This window comes from Castor canadensis, chromosome 13 (assembly GCF_047511655.1).
Source record: "Castor canadensis chromosome 13, mCasCan1.hap1v2, whole genome shotgun sequence".
Lineage (NCBI taxonomy): Eukaryota > Metazoa > Chordata > Mammalia > Rodentia > Castoridae > Castor > Castor canadensis.
In genome coordinates, this window is record NC_133398.1 from 68445545 (window position 1) to 68461067 (window position 15523).

The following is a 15523-nucleotide window of genomic DNA, read 5'->3' on the forward strand; positions in this document are numbered from 1 at the left end:
GTTCTATGCATTATAGGGTGTGTAGAAGCATCTCAAGTCTCTACCTACTAGATGCCAGGAGCCCCCTTCTTCTCCCAGTAGTTAAAATCAAAAGCATCGTTAGACATTGCCAATGTTTCCTGTGGAACAAAACGACCTGTGGTTGAAAACCACTGGTCTAGAGAATCTGTTAGATAACACTCAAATAATTTTTACAGCTATCACTTATTGAACACTTACATATATTGCCTCTATTTCCCATTTTTATATTACCAGGTAGTTATTATTACGTACATTTTAAAATTGAGGGACTAGCAGAGTGGCTCAAGTGGGAGAGTGCCTGGGAAGCAAGTGTGAGATCCTGAATTCAAACCACAGTGTGACTAAAAAATAAAAAAATAAATAAATAAATAAAAATTGAGGAAATGGCGGATCAGAGGGTTAAAGTAACTTGTCTCAAACCATACAGCTGGGAGATCTGGAATTCTGGCAGAGAGATTGGTCTGACTCCAAAGTCCATTTAGATCCTGCTGTAGCATTCCATCTCTCTGAACAATGAAGACTTTTTCTTTAAATTAAGGAAATTCTTCTCAAGTCAACTCTAATTCAAGTCATCTCCACGGGAGCTGGGAGACAAATCCATGATGTTGTTCCTGTCAAGCCATTTACAGTATCAGCACTTGGGAAGGTTAGGCTTTCACACGCAACACAGCTAAAGAGGAATATAAGGCATTCTCAGTTTGGGCCAAAGTGAGCATTTCTAGAAGTCGGACTTTGTGAACCGAAGGCCCATGGTGTACGTCCCCTTCACATGTCTTTTGCTGCCAATTGTGATTAAAAATCACTTTTTAAAAGGAGCAGTGACGTTCATGGGATCTACCAGCCACATGTCCTAAGAAATACTAATTCTCTTGCCTTGTGGTGGGCTGAGTGTTTCTTCTAGTCAAACACTCAGTCATCTTCTTTCTGGCTCTCTGCATGAACTTCACCTTTCCCCTCTCCTTGCGTATGGCAGTGTACTCGTAAGTTTTGAGCTTGCTGTAATAATCGGAGAACTTGTTGTAAAGGATAGAAATGGGCATCCCATTGAGAATGATCCCAAAAGCAATGCAGAGGAAGGCAAAAAGCCTCCCCAGGTGGGTCTCTGGGTACATGTCTCCATAGCCCACAGTGGAGATGCTCACCTGCATAGGAGGGAAAACAGGATGGAGTCATTAGCACAGTGAAGGCGGAGGAAGAGAGAGAGAGAGAGAGAAAGAGAACAAAGCAGGTAGGGAAGTGTCCTGGGTCTCCCTGCAGTGCACAGAGGAAGTAGAAGAGCTCCGCATGGAGCCAGCTTGAGAAGGTACTAGAACATCTGTCTGCAGGATTGTGTCATGGAAAGAATGCAAGCTGTGGAGCTTAAAAACTGGTTTAAATCCCATTTATGATTCATAAATGTTCTTATATGCAGCATGGGGGAAATAATACCTACATTAAAAGGCTGTTGAAAAGAATTTAAGATAATATGAGTTCCTGGTATAGAATGTGTTCAGTAATTGTTGGTTTTTGTTTCTCCCCTTCTCCCACCTGGGGCCAGTGTTAGGACATGAGTTCCCTGGACTTTCCTGTGTCATGTATGTATTAGAAAGAGCTTGCACTTAGATACAGAGGGAACAGGGTTCGAGTCCAGACTCTGATTCTTCCCAGCTGAGAGACCTTGGACAAAAAACATCCATACTCTTGGGCCCTTGATTTCTTCATCTAAAATAGGAGAATACCACCTAGCTATGGGAAATCGTGTGAAGACTAAATTAAAAAATGACATAAAGCACTGAAGACGGGCAGGCACAAAGCATTAAACCCCTCCATTGTCTTTCTCTCATTTTTAAAAGGGAGATAATTATAACACTTCTCAGAGATGTTTTATAGTTCAATTGAGATTTTTTAATGAAGATGCTTTAATTGCAAATGTCTGCAAAAACACACTCTCATTGTTTTGTAAAGGGACTTTTAAAAGACATCACCCACCAAAAATATGTTCACTCCATCATTCCTGTCACACTGCTTTAAATCCCACTAATCAGAGATTTATTTAGGTTAACAAGTTTCTGTTTAAAAATGCAGATACACATGAGACAAGTTATCAGTTAGTATAGCCAGAGAAAACTCTAGGGAAATCCCCTCGGGACTGTTTTTTTTATGCCTCATAAAAAACTTGGTCCCCAGACTGTTGGCTAAGTTATTAGAAGCCTCTGAAGCAGAGCTGTTGTTACAGTTGTAAACATTTCATCACACAACTCCAGGGGGCACTCCTTGCTTCATGGATTTGTGCAGCTACTGCCCCAACCTTCCAGCAGGTGGCAATAATCATACAGTCACCCCGCTGAGGTGGCCTTTAGTTCAAAAATGGAAACACTTTTGTTTTGATGATGCAAGTTAGTTTGAACTAACAAGTATGGTTGATTGACTAGAATGAAATGGAGAAATGAGCCAGCTGGGCAGATCTGGTGGAGCTGATAAGAACCACAAAAAGTGAAAGGTGCACCTCCTGTTTGGGGCGGATGAGGCACCAGGCTCACTGCTCCTTCTCTGGAGAGACAGCAGCTGGGAGAGGGGGTTTGCCTTTCACCACAGTGGAAGAACACAAGCAAGCATGAAAGAAGCAGGGTAGTATAGACAGGGTTAAGGAAATAGGTAGCACACTAGACTTCTGGGATCTGAATCCATTTTTTAGCTGTGTGAGTTAGGCAAATCATCTAAACTCTCTTTGCTTCCATTTCTATTTTTGACATATTGTCATAGGAATTGAAGAAATACCTGGCACAGGTACGTGAACAATAATGTTTGTGCATATATCATGTAGGAAACCCCATTTATTGAGTACACATTCCACTACGTTACATATGTTATACTTATTAGACCCACAGGCTGTGCAACAGGCTCCTTCTTGACTTCTGCTAAATGCTAGATGAGAGAGATTGGGGAGGGACACAAGCTGGCTCTGGTAGAGAGTGCCCTTTCCTCTAGTCAAAAGGGTGAGGAGAGCACTGATGAAGTTATATCTGGGTTCATCTCAATATCTGCATATGCTTATGCCTTCTATGTTGTCACTGGTTATAGCAAAAGTGAAAGAACCTAGCTAGGCATGGTGGTTTACATCTGTAATCCCAACACTTGGGAGGCAAAGGTTGGAAGATCTCGAGTTCCAATCTACATGGCCAGACACTGTCCCAAAAAAAAAAAAAAAAGTTGAAAGACCCTGAATCAGACCTTTGCCCAGGTGTGTGAACTAAGTCACAGCTTTCATCTGCCACTAACACCATCACTCACTCTGGTATGAATTAATATTGAGTCAGTTGATCTTCCCTGGAGGCAGGTGAAGAGAGTTTAGACATAGAGGTGAGTGGCAAGAAGGGATGGTCTTAGAACATAAAGCATCTGAAAGTCCAATGAGAAGACCTCACAAGAAACCAGCCACTGATGGCTCCTGGATGTGGGGGAGGACACAGAGGAAGGAAAACCAAGACCAAGTGCTGATTTTAAGCTTTTGATTAATCCCACACTGTCTTTACTTCATACCCAAACCCAACTTCTTTGTGGTTTTATTTATTTATTTATTTTGGCTGAACTTTGAGTTAAAAGTCAAAAGTAAAGAGAATCGACTTAAAGAAGAGTAAATATTTGATGTACACAATAATTTTGTGTACCTTGGATCTCTAATTTTAGAAGCTGGTCTGTAAGAAATTTTTTGAAATGTACCGTTAATTGATGTGTTGTCTGTTTTATGAATAACTTGAATTAATACACGATCTCTTTTTTATTCCTTGGCTCTGGGAGGAATTCAGGATTCCTTGGCTTTGGGGAACTGTTTCTGTAGTTTGCATAGGCCGAACCATTCCTCCTAGATGAGCACTCAACATTGAAAGCCCCAGACTGACCCATGTCATCCCACAGAGTAATTTCTCATTTGACCAAAATGGCTGAAATCCATTTTAATATCCAGGAAAACTGGCTGACCCAGCTACTTTGTAAACTGGAATCCTGCTGAAAACATACATAGTTCCCTCAGCTTTAGCTATCAGAGGCCAGAATGTGACTTCCCCGCAAAAGTACATTCACAAATTAGCAGATCCTGATCTGCCAAGTATGTGAAGACAAGCATCACATCCCCCCCCAAACTTAAAAATGATTGCACTTGGCTTTCTCATTCAATAAGGAATATTTGTTTCCTCCATAAAGAATTGTAAGTGTTGGCAATCAGTACTTCATGCATCTAGGAATTATCCCATGGAATAAAACAAGTTTTTGAAAATAATCTAGTTTTTCTGAAGAATTGGAGTTGGTAAAAAACTGGCCTTTTTTTGCCTAAACTTATTATATTTCTCAGTGCATGTTGCCTTTCAAAGGAGTCAGGTTCAAAGGCTGTATTTACCCATGCTATACTGCAACAAATATTTTTGGAATTCCTGTTTTGGGTTATATAATTTGCACAACAGATTCAGTGGTAAGACCTTGATACAAGTGGTTGTATCAAGTGATGTTTATGTCTAGATGCAATCTTAAATTTGAGTGTCTTTTGCCTATTTAAAAATACTGAATGCAGCCTCAAAAAAGTGGATATTTGGCACCATTACAAACAAACAAATGGACATATCACAGGCTCTGAAGATAATTCTTCAATGAAATTCAAAGAATTTTTTGATTAGTGGAAGTACTGTTAATGAATGAGGTCATGGGTGACCACCCTTGAAGAGAGAAATAACTCTCCTCAGCTATTTATTACAGCTCCAACAAGTGTGTAAGTGGTACAGTAAGAAGAAGGTATGCCCAAACTAAAGCAAAGCCACAAATGCAAATCTCAGGTGTAAAATTCTACCCCAGTCCACACACAAAAATCACAATAATGATTCCCTCAGCATCCTCAACTTACTTTGGTACCTCTCCCAGTTCTCCAAAACTCAATCGTGTTCTGCTCAAGTCATCCTGGACAACAGGAGGAGAATGCTCTACAGACATGAAAGGGGACCACTCCCAAATCAGGAGCCCATGAGACCAAAAGTCACAAGGTGCTTATGAGTCTGCCCCATTTATCACTGCTGTGCTATTTCTGAAGAAGACAGAGGAATTTCAACACCTTCTACCTCAGATATTATCTGCAGTCTCTCGGTTCCAAGCCTGACACCCTTTTGTGGTCTTCTCTGTAATTCTGCCATTGGGAGTCTACAGACTCCATTCCCAGACCCCTCTGCCTGCTGTCTTCTGTTTTTTACTACCATTCTTTCAGTAACAACAGGTTACTATGGTTCAGACTTTTTTTTTTTTTTTGACACTTCCAGCACCATCCTGCAACAGTTGCACCTTGGTCCTCCTAAGTACTCCTCAGTTCTGGTAACACTTCTAGTGCATTCTTCCACTTGCTGCCACATTTCTGAGGCCAATAGCTATTCACTCCAGTTTTCTAATACCTGGGTATCTATTTCCATAGAAAAGTCCATTTTCCTGATTGGAGCCTGACGAATTCACCTTCCAAATGGGTCTCTTCAAAGCAATCAACCAATCAAAATAAATTTCAGTGGCCACGTTAAGTGCCAACTATTTGTAAGGAAGTGATAACACACTTTAAGAAAACAAAGATAGGAGCAAGTTCTCTCAGGTACAATTATCTTCTTTCAAACTTCATTTTGAAATAAATTTTCTTTTTGCAGAGTTTTTGAAGTAATGAGTTCATGCCAGGGTTTCCTGTTTGGTTTCTACAACTTTAACTTGTTCCGGAAGGTTCCGAAGGAAATGGTTTCTTGACAGTCCAGTGGGCCTTTTCTACTTAATAACATATCCACACAGGAGGCCAATGATTACAACTTCATCATAGAGAAAATTGTGTTTGTTGAGCCATTACCATGCATTTCCCACTCCCAGGGAACCTGGAGAGCACCCAGATGGCTGGAGCTGCTCCAGGCATGGCCTGCACATTCAGAAGTTCTCCCGTGATGGAACAGCTGATGCTTTTGTACGTTTCACTTTCTCTTTTCCCCCAACAGAAGGAATCACATCTGTTTTTAATGTCCCCACCCCCACATGAATCTGGAAGCAAAGGTTATTGCTTCCATCTGATAAAGACTATCAACCAGTCAGGTATGGTAGCTTCTATTTATGGCAGACATACTACATACAGGCTAGTATTGTACATATGGTTCTTATTACATTAATGCTCACAAATCACTTCCATTTGATAGATGAATAAGGCAGCTCTATCTTACATCCTAATGTAGGAGCATTTACAGATGTCAGGACACAAGAGGGATTTGTTTTGCAGCTGTAGAATTCACAATAATGAAAATGACTGTATACCTCTTAAAATCCCAAGATGGATTACAGAGGACAAGTTGCAGGATCCTTGGCATAGAGAGAGGAGGATTATTAAAAGGGGTTGTCCTGTAAGTACCAACAGCACATAAGAGAATGGCTTGGAGAAGCTGTCTCTTATGTGGGATGCAGATTCCACAAAGAATACAGCTCTGTAGTTGTGTAAGAAAATACCGGTCAAGGATGGGCATAGTGGTGCATGTCTGCAATCCCAGCAATTTGGGAGTTGGAAGCAGGAGGACTGAAAATTAGAGGACAGCCCAGGCAAAGTTAGTGAGACCCTATTTTGAAAACAAACAAACAAAAAAGGGCTAGGGGAGTGGTTCAAGTGGTAAGAGTACTTTCCCAGCATGTGTAAGGCCCTGGAGTCAATTCCCAGTACTGCCAAACAAGCAACAATGAAACAAAAACAGCCATGTTGTTCTTTACTTCTTCTTGAAATTGTCAGTATGTGAATATATGTTTTTTGAGGGATGCAATATATTTGAGTAGTAATTTATTACTGTGGAATGACTGTATTATTGAACTTAATTCTTTATATCTTCCTGTAGCCAAGGTCTTTGCCATAAACTTCACAGTGATTTCCTATTATGGGTGGAATGAGTTAAATGGCCCCTTGACTGAGTGTGGCCATGTGACTTGCTTTGAACTGAGCAAATATGACAGAAGCGATGCAATGTTTGCATGATTAAGCTTGTGCTCTCCCTCTTGCCTTCTGCCATGACCACAGATTCATGTCCATAGGAGGATGAGGGACACGAAGTCCAGTCTGTACTCCTCTCCCCAACTGTCATCCAGCTGAGCCTCAGACAAGCGTGAGTGACACCTAAGGAGAACAACCTTCCAGTGAAACCTGACTAAATTACTCATTTTTAAATTTATGTATGAAATCATTGCTTGATGTTTTAAGCCACTGAGTTTTGAAGTAGTGTGTGATGAATCACCATTATAGCAATAAATAATTTATGTTATTTACAAATACTAAATACACATTTACCTTGGGTTTGTGCTCAATATTTTAAAATTATGAGATGTATGATTAATAAAACACCTGATGACCACTAGACCCATTTCCCAGATTTGTATGGCTGTTTAGCCATCTGTATTTAGGTCAGTTTCTTCTCACTGTTCAATTTTTTCTCAGTTCTGAGCTGGGGATGTGACTCAGTGGTGGAGTATCTGTTTAACAGGCCCTAGGCTCTAGGTTCAGTTCCTAGCACTGTAAGCGTTATCTCAATGTCATCATCTCCAAGAGGGCTTCTCTCACTCTGCCATCAAAGAAAGTCTCTCTCTATCTTACTATCCTACAGAAGACATACCAATATCAGAAATTATTTATCTTTTTCCACTAGAATGTAAGCTCCACAATGGAAACACCTTCGACCTTCCCCCCACCCCTCAGAAACTTCTCAGTAAGTGAATAAGTTGGATTTTTGTGAGTTCTATGGGGAATTTGTCCTAATATTTCGCATCTTTTCACTTTACATCTAAGAACCAAGACATTTTATCTATATTGTCTTGACAGTAGTTTTTCATCCTTGCTTTAGGAAAACAAGAAACTTTAGTATACAATATGCAAGGTAATCAGAGGTACAGAGAAGAACTGGATTAATGATATCAGTTCTAGAAAATTCAAGGGGAATTTCTCCTATTATGTACATAGATTTGCTTAGAAAACATACAAGTTATCACTTATAATTATTTGTACTGGTTTAAATTTCAGAATAAAATGAACAAAGGTCAATGTAAGGTTGATAAATAGGAAGTCTGCAATGTGTAAAACCTGGTCTGTGCGAACAGTATTTGTTAGAGACGATAGCCATCAAAAGAAAACTGAAAACCCTCAAGTTGGTAAAAGCAATAGTTGGTAAAATGTGTTATAGATAAAAACTGAATGGTGGTTCGACTATTGCTTTAAATTTAAAGAAAACAATAATTTTGAGTATCATGATCACAGTTAACAAAAATGGATAATTCAAAAGTTTTAAGCTTCACTGTACATTAAACAGATTAGGAAATTAAGAGGGTCAGTGGACTTAAATCCAATATTAAATAACAATTCTAATAAAATATTCATGTTAGTATACAAAAGATTAAGACAAGTACTGTGAGTTGAAACTAGCATGAAAGAGTCCACTGGGTCCAATGCCTACATTTGCTAGCCTTTTAATATATTTGGATGAATGAAAATTTGACTATAAAACTTTGTATTCTATCATTGCCTTCCTGTTTTAGTCACCTCCAAAGTAAATGTCATTTGCTAGGGACAAATCATCTTCCATAAGCTCCATCTGTACACATGGTTTATCTACTATGGTGATGACCTTTCGTCACTTGGAATATGATCAGAGGAGTGCCATATCGCTAGCTCATTTGGAAGAGCCTAATATCAGCCTGTCATTGAAGAAACCTCCCAAGTCCTGGGTACAGAGGAGTCCTCTCTGCTTTCATGGGAAGGAAGACTCATTGAACTGTGGAACTCTACATACCCAATCTTCTCATTTCAAGATGTGGAAAGCAAGGAGAGGGAATAATGAAGTGAGGTTTCACAATTAGTTCTTCAGAGTCACAGTCAATCATGGGAATATGTGAAACTAGAACCTGGTTCTATCATCAATCTTCCATCACACTGCACTACACTGTTAGCAGCCCTGGGTCGATTTATCTCAGAATTTCATACCATCCTGTGGGTTCTGAATTACCCAAGGTTAATGTTGCAAATATCTGCCTTTTTTTTTAAATATTTGCTTAATGTCTTTAAAAGCATTACAATATACTTTTAAAAAGAAAAATAAGGAAAGAATATATCCAATTATTTCCCTTACATGTCAGTTTATTTGTTGATCTGAGTAAATGGTTAGCATTTACTTCCAGGGCATACCAGATACATAGAGATATTTCAGTAAATGGCATAAATGATCATAAAAAGGGAAATACTAGAGAAAACAATGGCAATAACTAATACATTAACCGTATAGATTAGGCAAGGTGTGCAAAAGAACTAAAGCTCAAAAGAGACAGCGCTGTGTGGAAAGAGCATGGATTTTGGAGTTTAACAGGTTTAGATGGATCTGCAATCTCTAGCTGTGTGATTATACTCAAACTCTGTACCTCAATCCCTCTGGTTGTAAAATGGGCTGATTATAAACAGTTCTGAAAGAATTTTAGTGACATTAGAATTACTTTCATTCAGTTTCATCTTTCCACACTCAGATTTAAGTAGAACCAGAGTCAGTGGGATATTAGTTAGGATTGACATTGTTCAGCCAAATCTTACCTCCTTCCCTACCCAAGTCTACCCTATCCTTCAAAAGCTGAAGCTATTTCCTATTTGTCTTCTTAAAAAGAAACAGTGATCATAACCACTTCACAGGGTTGTGTTACTAAAATGAGATAAGCTTTATAAACCATTAAGGACATTGGTAATAAACAATATTGATGGTGACGTGAAACATCCCACATCCAGCAACAATCAATATTTCTTAAAATTCTAATGCCAGGCTGGGGGCATGACTCAAGTGGTTGAGTTCTTGTCTAGCAAGATCAAAGAGCAGAGTTCAACTCCCCACCCACCTTAGTCCTCTTTCCCCCCCTAAAACCTGCCTGTCAAGGGTTCTAAGACTAAATCTGGATTTTAAGATTCTTAGGAACAAGTCGAATTCAGCTACTTTGAGACTACAGTGTCTATGTCTTTCCAAGTCTTTAGCATCTACCCCATTTTTGTTAGCTGGAAGCTGCAAGAGGATGAAGAGAGTAGGGTCCTTTTGCAGGGTGAGAGAAGGATTAGGAGACAGCTACCTCCAGGTAGTGGGAGGGGGAATAGATGCAGAAAGAACCCTGACGGCCATGGTACTCACCGCGGCCCACCACCAGGCATGGAGGATACTGGTGAAGTTGGTGCCAGGCACATCGTGCTCCACGGAGTAGACAGCCGCTGAGAAGGCAAAGATGCCCATGGCGATGAAGAGCATGAGGCAGCCCACCTGCTGGTAGCACTGACGCAGCGTGAAGCCGAAGGCGCGCAGGCCGGTGGAGTGGCGCGCCAGCTTGAGGATGCGGAAGATGCGCATGAGTCGCATGATGCGCAGGACCTGGCCCACCTTGCCCACGCGGCCCACCGTCTCGAGGTCGTGTTCCCGTGGTGAGCCCTTGCCGTGCCGATGGTCCTCACTTGTGAAGCACTCGAGCAGTAGCTGCAGGTAGAATGGCAGAATGGCCACCAGGTCCACCAGGTTCAGGACGCTGCGTGCGAAGCGTCGCAGGTCGGGCGTGGAGGCGAGACGCAGCAGGAACTCCAGTGTGAAGAAGGCCACGCACAGCATCTCCACGTGCTCCAGGATGGGCTGCGGGTCGCCGCCACCTGTTCCCTGCTCCGCCTGGTGGTGCATCTCCTCCACGGTGTTGAGCGCCAGCGCCACGACAGAGATGAGCACGAAAAGGTTGGAGGCCACCCCCATGGCCTTAGCGGCCACTGATGAAAATGGCTTTTCCATGAGATTCCAGAGACGGCGGCGCTGTGGCCCGTAGAAGCGCATGTCACTGAAGAGCTCCTCGGCCTCCTCGGCCTGCGCCTGGGCGCGCAGCTCTCGCTGGATCTTGAGCTGCTCGCTCAGCTCGTCCCGCCGCTCCTCGAAGCAGATGCGACAGCAGCGCGGCGTGTACTTGAGGCGCACGCCCCAGTACCCCAGCTCCTCCAAGAAGCTGCGGGGACACAGCTCATCGAGCACCAGCAGCACCCCGGTTGTGTAGAAGTTGTAAATGAGCTGGAAGACAGCCGGGTCACGGTCAAAGAAGTATTCATCAGTCTGTGCCTCGTAGTCATCACATAGGCCCAGCTGGCGACTGCGGCTGGTGGAGGTGGCCAGGCGGCCCAGGCGTGTCTTGGGGTAGCTAGCTAGCTCGCAGTAGTCCAGTTGGTAGCTGTGACCACCCACGTTCACTTTCAGCATGGAAAACTGGGTTGGGGTATCAGTATGACCATCTGGCTGGACAGGTGTGACCTCTTCTGGCTGCTGATCCTCCTTGTTGGCAAGGTCTCCCTTCCATTCTTCGTCCTCCTTGCCATCCTCATCCTCCTCAATGTAGTAGTTATAGTTGCCCTGGGTCCACGGTATGATGCTGGCCTGGGAGCCAGAACGAGTCCCCATGGAGCAGATGCTCCTGCGGTGTTGGCTGTTGACTGTATCGTACACATCTTCACTCTCTGGAATACTCCAGGGCTTGGAGTTCCAAGAATGTCTTCTCTCGTTGCTCTGTTTCAGCATGGCTGTGGGAGTCCGGCCCCTTACTTGTCCCTCCTGACTGTCACTTGCAGGAGGAATCACATGTTCTGCACTGTCTAGGAGAGACCAGCATACCTGGGGTTCCAGGCATTGCCCTCAGTGTTGAAGCTCTTGAGGCCCTGGGAAGCCCAGCCCAGTTTGCCAGGTCTGAAAACAATCAGCAGAGCTGTGTTGACTAATCTTGCTGATGGGGTAGAAGCAAGGGTTAGGAGGGATTTGGGGCCTCTTAGCCCATCCCCTTTCCCTCCCCCTCGACTCTCTGCCTTGGAGAATGATTATGTGGTCTTAAATCTCCAGATAATCACAAGAAGGCAGAGATTATTGCTAATAAAAATGTCGGTCAGCCTTGCCCTTAGGAAGTGTTGGGGGGAGGGGAGCGGACTGAGATAAAAATCGAATTAGCTAAAGAATATGGACATCTAGTGTCTTCATGCTTAATGACTGAGGTTGTAGCCTCTGCCCTAGATAAACCCACCATGAACAGGAATGACAAAGAGCAACAGAATGCTGGCTTCAGAAGTCAGTTTCCCTCTCATTTGAACTCTTTGTTTAGATCCTGTAAGATCTTAAACAATCCCCTTCCCATCCATTCACATGGTCACATTTTCCCATGTGGATTTTCCTTTCCAGCACCACTCTGGACTTCAGTCAAATCTTTAAGTTTGTCAGCTTCTCTCTTTCTTTCTCCTCTCTTTCTCTTAAAAGATTAATGACAAATTTCAAGGTGGAATCCCAGGATTGGTTGAAAGAGATTTTTTAGGGCTTTGTTTAAAGGTGATCAGACTTCCTTCCAAGAAAAGGGTTTTTATCATACTTCAAAACATCACTTAAAACAAAACCCTCTGTTAAGACATAGTTCTAATACTGGAGTTGCAAACATGACAGAGACACAGTCACAGCACTGAAGGAGCTCATGGCTTTGTTTTGTTTTGATGATGTAACCATGCAAGGTGAACAAAAGAACAAGTGAAAATAATAGATGTAATAGAGAAGAAAGGGATTTGTTCCAAGCAGAGAATTGATTTGTTTTCATTTGTTTTGAATAGCTAATACATAGTCATGATAAAAATGGAGAAGATACAAAGGCACATATGCACATTACAGTAGAGTTTCTCTCTCTCTCTCTCAGCCCTAACCTCTAGCTATCAGGAGTGCTTCCAAGAAAACAACCAATTACTATTTTCTGAATATCCTTCCAGTAATATTCTAAACATACAAGCAAAACTCTACCTATTTCCCTCTGTCATGTAATTAGCTATTACCAGCACAAGTCATAGAATACTATACATGTTACCTTTTCTAGTTAATCATTTATCTTAGTTATCATTTATCTATCTGAACACAAGTATTTGTCTCATTTTGAAAACAGCCACTTAGCATTGTAGTAGTGATAGACAATCAGGTTGTTTTCTATCTTTGCTTTTGTAAACAATGGAACAATGAATAATCTTACACATGTATCACTTCACAGGTGTTCAAGATATATGAAGGATAAGTTGTTAGAGGTAGAATTACTAGGTCAAAACTGCACATTTATAATTTTGATAGATAATGCCAAATTTCCCTCCATAAAAGGTGTATCAATTTACAACTTGCCATCAATGAATGAGAATGTATTATCACACTTTTTGGACTATGCCAGTTTTAGATGTGAAAATGCTATGCAGGTTAATTTTAATTTTTTGCTTTGTTTTTTGTTTTTTTGGTACTGGGGCTCCAACCAGAGCCTCACACATGCTAGGCAAGTGCTCTACCACTGAGCCACATGCCCAGCCCTGATTGTCTCAGGAATGTGATTGAGCATTTTATTATGTGATTAAGAACTGTTGTGCTCCTTTTTCTTGGAATGATCTGTTCATGTTTTTTGCTGTTTTTTCCACAAATTGCTTTTTTTTTTTAGTGATTTGTAGGAAAGCTTAATATATCATGGAAACAGATTCTTCACCTGTGATAGGGATTGAAAAGATTGTTTTGTAAGCATATCCATGGACAATTTTTATTTCATTCCTTCTGGATGTTGTGTCATAGTAAGAAAGTATTTATTATACTGTAATTCTTAATTTTTTTCCTTACATTTTTTTCTTTTCACATTTAAACCCACCAGGAATTAATTTGGTTGTAAAGAGTGAAGTAGGGACTCAACGTTCTATCCCTAGTTTTCATCTGGATGTCCCAACACATTAATTGAATAATCCATCTTTTTATTTATAGTGGTATCTCTGTCACATAGTGGTTCTAATAATGACATAATTGTTTTCATGTGTTGCATAAATTTGTTTACTTTTCCCCTTCTGAACTAATTATACTATTATAAAAAGTAAAGCATCATATTTTTAATTTCCCCTCTTTCTACTGAAATAATATACAACTAAATCTTTCAACACTTCTCAAGGCAACTTGAAAATTATGGAATTGTTAATGTACAAATACCACACCATGCAGTACTGAGGACTTTTGCCTTGGTAGACTACACCGTAGTGCTTGTTACATACCTAATACATTTACAGGTTGTGGGCATGTTGCTTGGATTTTGCTCTTAACGTGTATGTCTGTAAATGTTAACAGCAGATGAGTGTCTGTATATGGAAACACTATAATAAGAGAATTGTCCAGCAATGGAATGGAATGGTTTATCAGTGGGAGCACATTTTTAAAGTTTTTTTCATTATTATTGGATTGGGGGTACATTGTGACATTTACAAAAGTTCTTACAGTATATCGTAGTTGAATTCACCCCCTCCATCATTCTTCTTTATCTCTCCCCCACCCCATTCCTGGAATAGTTTCAGCAGGCCTCATTTTTCCACTTTCATACACGAGTACATAATATTTCTACCATATTCTCCCTCCTACACCCTTTCCTTATATCCTCCCCCCCCCACTGGTGCCAACCCCCAGACAGGATCTGTTTTTATCGTCCTATTCTCCAGTTTTGGAAAAAGACATTTTTGTTTGTTCAAGGTAGCTGTACAGGATGTTTCGTTGTGACATTCCCATGTATATGTGTATTATAACATGAATTGTTTCAACCCCTTTATTTTTCTCCTTTCTACCTTAGTCTCCTTCTTATGGTGATTTCAACAAGTTTAAAAATTCTGCGTTCTTTCTTCCATAGAAAGTAGATCAACCATATTCACCTTCTTAACTTCCTTTTTTTCACTCTCTGTCTCCCATTAGTGACCAAGTGGGAGCAAATGTGAGCACACTTCAGAAAAGACCTGTACCAGGTGACAAATAGTACTGGATGAACTTCAGGCCTCCTTTTGCCTTTTAAGTACTAAGAATTTAAATCTTTGTTTGATGTGTAATTTGCTTTGAATTCTTCTCTTCTCCCCAAACCCTTTGTCGGCTCAGACATGATCCTTCTCTTTCAGTGATTGTTCTGTGAGATCTCTCTGTGTCTCTCCAAGGTGGATTAGCTTCCCTTTCTCAGTGTTCTCACTTACAATAGTGTATACTTAACTGGAGAGCATAGATTGGGAGGATCAGAGTTGGAGGCAAGCACAAGCAAAAAGTTTGTGAGACTCCCTATTTCAACAACACAAGCCAGACATGATCATGCATATCTGTAATCCCAGCTAGACAGTAGGCATAGGTCAGAGGATCATGGAATAAGACTTGCCTGGGCAAAAAGTGTGAGATTCTATCTGAAAACCAAAAGCAAAAAGGGTTATGGACATGACTCAAGTGGTACAGCAAGTTCAAGGTCCCAAGTTCAAACTCCAGCACCGTAAAAAAAAAATGAAGAAAGATAATGATTACCACTGGCCAACACTATGAGACATTTGTTTTAACAAAGATGAATTTAAAAATTTACTATATTAAAGTTACATAAGTACATTACAGAATAATTTAAAAACAGAGAGCAGACTACTAATGATTGGTGTAACATTAATAGTAACTAAAATGCCCAGACA

General features: G+C 40.9%; 1 protein-coding gene across 1 annotated transcript; it reads right to left on the bottom strand.

Moving 5' to 3' along the window:
* Positions 1-881: 881 nt before the first annotated feature.
* On the bottom strand, positions 882-11588 carry Kcnv2 (potassium voltage-gated channel modifier subfamily V member 2). The gene is made up of 2 exons (XM_020154572.2): positions 10182-11588; positions 882-1163 (listed from the first exon to the last, which is right to left on the bottom strand). The coding sequence occupies exons 1-2, from the start codon at positions 11586-11588 to the stop codon at positions 882-884; spliced, it is 1689 nt and encodes a 562-aa protein (XP_020010161.2).
* Between the last annotated feature and the right edge of the window lie 3935 nt (positions 11589-15523).